This window comes from Peromyscus eremicus, chromosome 1, assembly GCF_949786415.1.
Source record: "Peromyscus eremicus chromosome 1, PerEre_H2_v1, whole genome shotgun sequence".
Lineage (NCBI taxonomy): Eukaryota > Metazoa > Chordata > Mammalia > Rodentia > Cricetidae > Peromyscus > Peromyscus eremicus.
Genome location: NC_081416.1, coordinates 78985757 through 78995620, shown reverse-complemented (window position 1 = coordinate 78995620; position 9864 = coordinate 78985757). Strand labels below are relative to the sequence as shown.

Sequence of the window (9864 nt, the reverse complement as noted above, 5' to 3'; positions counted from 1 at the left end):
AAAAGACTTTCCCAGTGGAAGCATTACAGCTGGCGGTGGGGGGTGGGGGGTGGGGTAATGTTTCTCCAAACCAAGTGTTAAGCTCTGCATGTGTGTGTGTGTGTGTGTGTGTGTGTGTGTGTGTGTGTGTGTGTGTGTGTGTTGGTGGGGGGACGGCTCCCCACTGCAAGTGTTAACAGTTCTGCTTTGGGGGAGGGGAGGAAGGTTTCCCCAGTGCAAGTATTACAGCTCTGAGGGGAAAGGTAACCCGGCAGTCAGGAGCCAAGGAATACCACAAAGTCACACTGCCCAACAAACCTCACATAGGAGATTGGGAGAATGGCCGCCTCTGCTCAGGTGAGAAGCAGTAGAGAACTGAGCAGAAGACAGGCTTTATATAGGGTTTCTTGGGGGACAGAGCTTTCCAGGGTGGAGATTTCCAGGGTGGGCATTAGGGGGATTTCAAGTCCTGACTTTGGGCTTTTTACTCTGTAGGGTAGGGCTTGACTGCCTGTTTCTGGAGGGGCTGGGGCTGGCCATTATAGCAGGTAGAGTTTTCTGTGGACGGAGCCTGGTGGCTGGAGGTCCTCAGGGGTGGGGGTTGGCCACTTGTGCCTTGCGGGGCTTATAGGTATGTTCTGAATGAATGGACTCTGGCATTTGGTTATGTATCTGGAGCTGCCATGATCTCTTTTCATATGTTCACTCACTGAAACCTTGTAAGGATGCCGTGACATGGTTCAGTCACTGTCATCTGCGGCTAGCTCCTGGCTTGTTCGTGCTGAGCTGGGGTTCCAATGCAGGCAGTCTGAGTTGGGATGTGTGTGCATCTCATTGGTGGTGCCCCGGCTTCGAGTGTGTGAGGGTGTAGGTCCCACCATCAGCAGGTTTCTAAAGTCCAGCAGCTTTACCATATGCAATAATACCACACTGTCTTTACCGCCTCAGGCACCCAGCAACCATCATCTACACACGAACTTGCTGGGCCAGGTTATCAGGATGAGCGTGGAAAAGGTCCTAGGTGGGAAGAAGGCCCTTGAGGCTGGGGGAACAATGGTAGAGGAGTTGGCTGCTACTGAGTGTCAGTTTTCTCCTGGTGGGGCCCTCCTCATGCCTGTGCACACATGCTGGCCACCTTTGGACCCTGGAGAGATGAGGCACTATGGAGGGAGCCTGGAGTATGCTCTGCACGTGATGCAAGCAGGCCACACCTTTCCTGTTGCTGGCACCAAGCCCAGCAATCATTGATCCCACGTGGCCCTTGCTCTGTTGAGATTAGAAAAAAAATGTTTACTCTTCTGGGCCACCTCCCATCCAGGCTTTATTGCTTTCTGGACACCTTTGGTGAACGTCCCCAGTCCTTTAAAAGAGCAGTCTGTAGCGGACCGGTCTCTGTCCTGGAGATAAGTGGGCACATTCCAGAGCAGCTGCTGTAGCTCCTGGGAGCTCTTGCTTGGACCTTCTTGCACTGATGTCTGGGGAGGTGAGTTTGTTGACTGGGCAAGGGCACCAAGGATGTGTTCAAGGATGGGGATGGGGGCTTCTGTTTGGGGGCTGCTGCCACCCATGTTTCCTCTCTTTTTCCCTACGGCAGGCACCGATGTGTGAGGTGGACCTCGGTGGGGGCAAGGTGAAGGAGAACAGCATGGCTGGCAGATGCCGACAGTCCTGTTACGAGCGATACATACAGCCGTGTGTGGTAGAACTTTTGGGCTCTGCCCTCTTCATCTTCATCGGGTGTCTATCGGTCATTGAGAATAATCCAGACACTGGGCTCCTGCAGCCTGCCTTGGCTCATGGGCTGGCCTTGGGGCTCATCATCGCTATCTTGGGAAACATCAGGTGAGACCAGCTCCCAGCATTTAGCCTAGTGCCAACCTGGGGAGCTCTTGGGCACCCATTTGGGTTCTTACAAATATGGGGGTGGGCTCATCTAGCTCTCCAGCCTGTGGATTCTGTGGGCAGGTCACTCTCCAGGCCTTTTAAATGGAAATGATAGTTACCACACTTTAGTTATTTTCCAAGCCAACACACATCTATTGCTAACTATGCCTCTGCTCTATACAGAGCACTCTTTTGATGTCATTCTATTCTCATGACAAACTGTTGGAATAGGTCATGTTATTTCCCATGGTTTCTGCCTTGTCCTCCCCAAAGAGAAAGTCCACATCACCGGTAAGAGGTTTGTGCTAGAGGGGGCGGAGCCAGGAGTCAAGTTCAAGCTGTCTGACTGTAGCGCCTCAGGAGAGGAGAGTGTGGGGTGCTCGGCCCTCTCTGCTCTTGCTGTTACACTTTGGAAACTGATTAGGAAAAGCAGACCAGCACAGAGGATCTGGCTGGGGCTTTGTTTATCTGCTGTGGTGCACAGAAGCCTTCCGGGGCTCCATCCCCACAAGAGGGGTTTTTGTGGGGCCAGAAAGGTGACCCTTCTCTTGCTTGGCTTTTATCTGGGTATGGGCTCAGTGGGATGGGTTGGGAGGAGGTGGGCCATTTCCTAGAAAAGCCTACTGTCATGGTGGATATCCTGCTTGGGGCATATAACTGGGTGAACTGGGATAGGGCTGTTCTCTATTTAATCTCACTCAAAATCAGATCTGAGTGAGGACAGTGACATACTGTTCTCTAGAAAGCAAGAATGAGCACTTTATCCTCTCTTTAAATGTCCAAGGGAGACTGTGAGTGGGATGAAAAACACATGGCCTTCTATCTAGGTAGGCCTGGTGGCTTCCTGGCTGGGTGACCAAGGCGGGCCACCGAGCCTGTGTGCAATTGTGGGACGGAGAAGATGAGAACAGCTAGGGTCCAGCGAAGCCAGCTGCATGCTGAACTTGCACCAACATCTTGGTTTGCAATCTGTTGTGTGCTGTGCCAATGTGGCACCTGGCCACACTTCTGGAGGTCGGGAACAAGCTCTGAGGAGTCTGGGGGAATTCGTGGATGTTCTCCCTATGCGTTTGTCCCCAAGGAGGGCCTGGTTTCAGGGACTGTTCCACCCATCCCAAGCTCCGTCTGTGCCTCTCATCCCACCACAAGACTCTTCAGAGAAAATGGGGATTTGCTGCATTTCTGCTTACGGCAGGGCCTGGGCTGACGCCAGCCTGCAGGCCCAGCTTGGGGGACAGGCTAGACTATATATTCTCACCCAGTGGTGAGCTTTGGACCGTGGCCTCAAGGCTTCCTTCTCCTCTTGGTTGTAGCGGGGGACACTTCAACCCTGCTGTGTCCCTGGCAGTCACACTGATTGGAGGCCTCAACGCCATGCTACTTCTTCCCTATTGGATCTCCCAGCTGGTCGGGGGACTGATTGGGGCTGCCTTGGCTAAGGTTGGTGATCCCTGCTGGGACTGGGCTTGTGGCTTGTCTCTGATGGGATTCCCTTCCCCTTCCCCCTCTCTTTCCTTCCAGTTGATAATTTATACTTGAAATCTTTCCATCAATCAAAAAAGCTAATTCTGGGGCTGAGGAGATGGCCCAACGGTTAAGAGCAATGGCTGCTCCTCCAGAGGACCTGGGTTTGATTCCCAACACCCACATGGCAACTCACAACCATCTGTAACTCCAATTCCAGGGATCCCACACCCTCTTCTGGCCGTTGTGGTTACCAGGCATGCATGTGGTGTACACAGACATACATGAACACAAAACACTTATACACGTAAAAATAAATAAAAAAATATTTTTTTTTTTTTTAAAAAAGCAAGTTCTTAGCTGCAAGTTCTGCATCTGCCAGCACAGGTGATGATGGAGCATAAGGCCTTCAGCATGCCAGAGAAGTGCCCTACCATAGAAGTTTATCCCCAGGCTGGGCCAAAGATTTTATAGCTCTACACACAATTCCATGGGCTTCTCCTTGCTCCCTCTCTCCACACTCCCTCCTCCTTTCCATTCTTCCCTTCTCCCTCTCTTCTGACACTCACCAGTGCCTGCTCCCCCGAGGCTGACTCAGTGTCAACCCCTCACTCAGCCTTCCTCAAGGCATGCAGGTCTCGCCATGTCTTGAGCTTGTGAGGCAAGCTAGTTTTGTACTCTTTTCCTCAAAGAGGGTTAACAAGCAGCATAGGCTTCGGGACACAACACCCGTTGTTCTCAATTTTCAGGTGAGCAAAGCAAGGTTCAGAGAGGTCTTATAGCTCCCGAAGTCACATGTAAAAATGGGAGGAACTGGGATATGGATACAGATATGTCCGAGTGCAGATGGGCTGGAGCACAGGCTTGCATGGTAAGCCCCTGGGCCCAGCTCCCGGCTTTTCTCTGTCCTCGGCTGAGTGGGTTTTCTCCACAGGCGGTGAGTCCGGAGGAGAGGTTCTGGAATGCATCTGGGGCAGCCTTTGCAACAGTCCAGGAGCAGGGGCAGGTGTCGGTAGCCCTGGGGGCAGAGATCATTCTGACGATGCTGTTGGCATTGGCCGTGTGTATGGGCGCGGTCAATGAGAAGACGAAGGGTCCTCTGGCGCCATTCTCCATCGGCTTCTCGGTCGTTGTGGATATATTGGCAGGGTAAGTGTCCCTCAGTAGTGTGATGGCCACGTCCAGATGTGGGCCCACATCAGGGATGAGGGCTGCAGCCTCAGTCGCCAGGAAAGTGTGGCAAATGGAGATGGTGGACTGGTTTTGGACAGGCAATGGGCAGTGGCGGGGTATGCAGCATCAGACAGTGCCAGGTGATTTTTGGCTGTGTGAGAATGTGGTGACCCTTCTACTTCATTCAGGGCTAAGTCAGAGCTCTGGATTTTTATAAAAAGTCCTAATTTCTGTAGTAGAAATAAAACATTCCCTCAGGGTGTTGCCTCAGTCTTACAAAAAATTACTTCTACTCGCGGTCTCTTTTATTTTGAGCCCTCTTGTTAGTTTTGGGGAAGGCATTAAGGAGACAAAGTTGGGTCAGGAATCATTTCTCCCACTGTACAGATAGTCAAACTGAGGTTCAGAAAGGCAAGAAATGACTTAGGGTCATTGAGAGTGTAGGTACAGTGGCAGGCCTGGGACGGCCACCCACAATCTGATGAGGTGTGTATGAGGTCACTTCCAGAAGTTCTGTGCCTTCCTTTCTTTTGGATACAGAACCAAACCTTTCTCAGGGTGCAGGTCTCTCGGCCACCTTGGGTGTGCTGGGAATGCAGCAGATTAGTAGTAGTGGTGCTTCTCTGCCCCCTAGTGGCAGTTGCTTTACTTACATGTGCGCTCCACCACTTGGCCTGGCTTCTGGGTACAGAACCCATTGAAGGCTGCAGGACCCAGCCCAAAGGTATGGGGTCTGCAGACAGAACCCAGAGCTAGAGGGGTGCCTTGGAAACAAGCTCCCTTCGGTAAGCCTGGGGGTAATGCCCCCTTTGGTGTGCCTAGGAAACAGACCCCTCTGGAGGAGGAGGGCCCAGATCTGTGGCATGAGGACCTCAATGGCCTAGCTACATTGTAGTGATCATCAAGACATGCACATTTTGTCATTTGTTCCTGGCTACAGCCTGTAGGTTGGGCACTTTCATCTCAGTGGACATGCGGAGAGGTTAGACAAAGGTTTCAGAGTAGAACTGCCTGGGCTGGACTTTGAATGTAGGTCAACTGGACTCCAAAGTGGGTGACGTTCCTCGGACTTTGCTTTATAGACTTTGGAAAAGAACCTGTGCTATTTTTTCCTCCTGTCATGACTAAGCAGCTGTTTTTACTGGCTACTGTTCTAGAAGAGTGTGTGGGGAGTGGCTTATATGATGGCCATGTAGGAACCATCCTATGTCTACCTAGTACTAAGATCTAGACTCAAGAGAGGATGTCTGGGTGCAGTGGGCTGTAGGTCTGATTAAGGATGTGGATTTGAGGTAGGACCTTTCGAGATGCTGGTGAACCGTGTATCTGTGTGTCTGCAGGGGTGGGATCTCTGGAGCCTGCATGAACCCTGCTCGTGCCTTTGGACCTGCGGTGATGGCCGGCTACTGGGACTTCCACTGGATCTACTGGGTGGGCCCCCTCTTGGCTGGCCTCCTTGTAGGACTGCTCATTAGGTAGGAGGGTGCCAGGGAGTCTACACCTAGTAGACTGGCACTCACTTGGACTTGGAGGAAAAGGGGAATCTTTAGAGGGAACTAAGCTGGCTCTGTCTAGGGCCATTGGCTCCAAGTGACAGAAATCCACTTTACAAGGGTGACTAACTGGCTCTTAGGATTGAGAGGTTCATGAGTGGCCCTGGCTCCAAGTAGTGCTCAAACATGTTTCTGGGGACTTGGGATATCTCATAGACTTTCCTTTCCGATGGGTGGGTTTCACGTTTAGAGGTGCTTTAAATTTTTTTTTTCACTAAAAAGTTTTTGTACAATATATTTAGATCATATTCTTTTCCCCTTGAGGCACCAACTCCTCCCAGGTCCCTTCAACTGTGTCTGAGAGGGTTGGATCTGGGCTGGCTATGTAGCCTTCTTGTACCATTGCCTACTGCAGTTCAGGGGCCTCAGGCCATGCCCAGGACATGGTGTAAAACACAACTAATCACTCAGCTGCTGATTTCTGAATGGCCACCATAAGAATCCTTTTGCCTGAGGGGGCTGAGCTCAGGAAGCCACCTGTCTACCGAGTTCTGGGCCTGGAGATTCGTGATGGGAAGCTGGGTCTCTCTTCCAGGGGAATGGAACCTCACAGGACAATTTCTTTTTAGGCTCCTCATTGGAGATGAGAAAACCCGCCTAATTCTAAAGGCAAGGTGAAGAACCGCTGGTGGCGTCCCCACTGCCTGGTGGCCTCAGCTGCCTGTCGTGAGCTGAGGACAGGACAGTTCGACCATTTCCTGCAGGGCTGAGCTCAGAAGAGCTACTGTGGCAGCAGCTGACCTTGGCCTGGCTTCTCAGGCAGACAGGATGCTATGTCCTGAGCATGCTCCCAGAACCCGTTCACGGACTGTGCCTGGGGAATGCGTGGCGAGCAATGCCTAAAGATGGGTGGAGACCACACAGACAAAGAGCTTTTCTCGAGTGGGCAGGTCACAGGGGAGATGAGCATGTGGAGAATATGGTTGCTAAAGCACATTGCTCATTTCCCCAGCCCCCTTCCTTCCCTCCTTCCTTCCTTCCTTCCTTCCTTCCTTCCTTCCTTCCTTCCTTCCTTCCTTCCTTCCTTCTTCCCTCCCTCCCTCCCTCCCTCCCTCCCTCCCTCCCTCCCTCCCTCCTTCCTTTCTTTTTCATATGTTGGGTTGGAACCCAAGGTCTCCTGCATCCTAGGTGAGCACTCTGTACTGAACCTCCTGCTCTCTCCACCCTTTTCCTCCTGATACCATAGTTACAGAAGGGATTTCTGGAGCCCAGGAACCTCCTGGCTCCCCCCAGCTGCCAATCTGGATCTGTAATAAATGGCTTAGTGTTTCCTTCCAGTTGTCTTGTTGATGTCTCTTTCATTTAGGACATGGACATGGATGGGGAGGAAATAAAAGTCTGCTGGAGCTTTACCTGCACAGAGTCTGGCTAAGCTTAGTAGAGGCTGGTTTCCAGAGCCGATGCATGAATGATATATATATCTGTATATCTATATATCTATATCTATATATCTATATATCTATATCTATATCTATATCATATATATCTATATATATCTATATCATATATATATGAATGATATGGTCCCACTCAGAGCCTGTGTGCACAAGGCTCTGTGATGAACGTGCTGAGGACAGCACCTTCAACCAACAGTGGCCAAACTGGATGGCCACATGTAGAAGAATCCACATCACTCTGCACAAAACTCAACTCCAGATGGATTAGATACCTCAACATAAAACCAGATACTCTGATTCTGACAGGAGAGAAAGTGGGGGATAGGTTTGAACTCATTGGCACAGGAAAAGATTTTCTGAACAGGATACTGATAGCACAGGCACGAAGAACAACAATCTATAAATGGGACCCCATAAAACTGAAGAGCTTCTGTACGGCAAAGGACACCGTGATTTGGACAGAGTGGCAGGCTACAGAATGGGAAAGAGCTTTGCCAATTACACATCTAATACAGGGTTAATATCTAAAGTATATAAAGAACTACAAAAATTGGACGTCAAGGAAACAAATAAAAATGGGGTACAGGACTAAGCGGAAAGTTCTCAAAAGATGAAACGCAAATGGCTGAGAAATGGTCAATAAGCCAGGAGTGGTGGCGCACGCCTTTAATCCCAGCACTCAGGAGGCAGAGGCAGGTGGACCTCTGTCAGTTCGAGGCCAACCTGTCTACAGAGTGAGTTCCAGGACAGCCAAGGTGACACAGAGAAACCCCGTCTCAAGAAGAAAAAGAGAGGAGGGAGGGAGGGAGAGTCAATATCTTTAGTCATCAGGGAAATGCAGATCAAAAGTACTTTGAGATTTCATTTTATACAAGTCAGAAAGGCCAAGGTCAATGAAACAAATGATAGCTCACATGAAACAAATGGTAGCTCATGCTGGCAAGGATGTGGAGCAGGGGGAATACTCACACATGCTGATGGGAGTGCTAACTCATACAGCCAATACAGAAATCAGTGTGGCAGTTCCTCAGAAAGCTGGGAATAGGTCTGTCTCAAGATTCAGCTAGACCACTCTTGGGCATATACCCAAAGAACCCTACTACATGGTCATTGCTTCTCTATTCATAATAGTCGGAGATTGGAAACAGCCTAGATGTCCATGAATGAATAATGAGAATTTGGTACATTTACATAATGGAATATTACTCAGTATTAAAAAATGAAACTATGAAATTTTCAGGTAAATGAATGGAACTAGAAAAAAAAATTCATCCCAAATAAGGTAAACCAGACCCCAAAAGACAAATATTGCATGTTTTCTCTTATTTGTAGATGTTAGTTTTTAAGCCTTTGATATGCATGCTACAATCCATATAACAACAGAGGTTAGGTATCAAGTACAGGACTGGGGGAAGAGGAGGATCTCCCAAGGAGGGTAAATAGAATATATAATTATGGAGAAACCGGGATGAGACTGGAATGGGAGGGTTAAAAGGGAAGGGGATGGAAGAGAGGGGTAAAGAATGGGATATGGGGAGGGACAACTAACACTAAGGGACATTTGAGGGGCATATGGGAACCTACTATTGTAGAAGTTTCATACATTATACATATATATGTATATATATACTCATACACACACACACATATATGAAAGAAGTCTAAATGGAGTCAACAAATAACATGGGAGGTAAAGCCCCAACTAGATATCTTTCACCATCAAGTAAAACAACAAGTTCCAGGAATGGGTTACATCTAGTGGAGTCATTGGCCAAAGAGGACCTATGGGTGCCCATAAACATCTCTAACTATTGCCAAGGCTATTGATTACTTTCTGCAAACTGATGGTAAGGTTTACTGATGGTAAACCCTTAGTTAGGGTTTCTGTTGTGAGAAGAGATACCATGACCATGGCAAGTCTTATAAAGGAAACATTTAACTGGGGCTGGCCTACAGTTCAGAGGTTTAGTCCATTATCGTCATGGAGGGAAGCATGGCAACATGCCAGCAGACACAGTGCTGAGAGTTCTACATCCAGGTCAGCAGGCAGCAGGACAAGAGAATGGCATTGGGTCTGGCTTGGGCTTCTGAAACCCCAAAGGTGCCCCCCACCGCCACTGACATACTTCCTCCCACAAGGCCACCCTTCCCAATAGTGCTACTTCCTATGAGCCTCTGGCAGCCATTTTCATTCATACCACCATATTTACATAGCTAACTTAACACGGAGATGTCAAGCTGGTGTCTAACTAGAGGCTTCACCCCCACTGACTGGTGTTCCTAGTACTAGAAGGTACCAGAAGAGGGAGGTAGCCATCAACCCAGCTATAAGCTGTGATGTACAAGAGTGACCTACCTGCAAGAAGCGCTGGTGCACTAGTGGCACTTTGCAGGAGGAACCAACCACGGTCTGA

The 9864-nt window shown here is 49.5% G+C and overlaps 1 protein-coding gene across 1 annotated transcript; it reads left to right on the top strand.

Moving 5' to 3' along the window:
- The first annotated feature begins 318 nt into the window (after positions 1 to 318).
- Positions 319 to 7090, top strand: Aqp8 (aquaporin 8). The gene is made up of 6 exons (XM_059258642.1): positions 319 to 336; positions 1574 to 1821; positions 3177 to 3303; positions 4262 to 4476; positions 5841 to 5975; positions 6623 to 7090. Exons 1-6 carry the CDS (start codon positions 319 to 321, stop codon positions 6669 to 6671), a joined length of 792 nt encoding a protein of 263 aa, XP_059114625.1. The 3' UTR covers positions 6672 to 7090.
- Positions 7091 to 9864: the final 2774 nt, after the last annotated feature.

Excerpts from the sequence above, each read along its gene's own strand:
- Aqp8 (XM_059258642.1), top strand. Across the intron at positions 3,304-4,261 it reads TTGGGGCTGCCTTGGCTAAG|GCGGTGAGTCCGGAGGAGAG; the intron begins GTTGGTGATCCC and ends TTTTCTCCACAG. Across the intron at positions 5,976-6,622 it reads CTTGTAGGACTGCTCATTAG|GCTCCTCATTGGAGATGAGA; the intron begins GTAGGAGGGTGC and ends ATTTCTTTTTAG.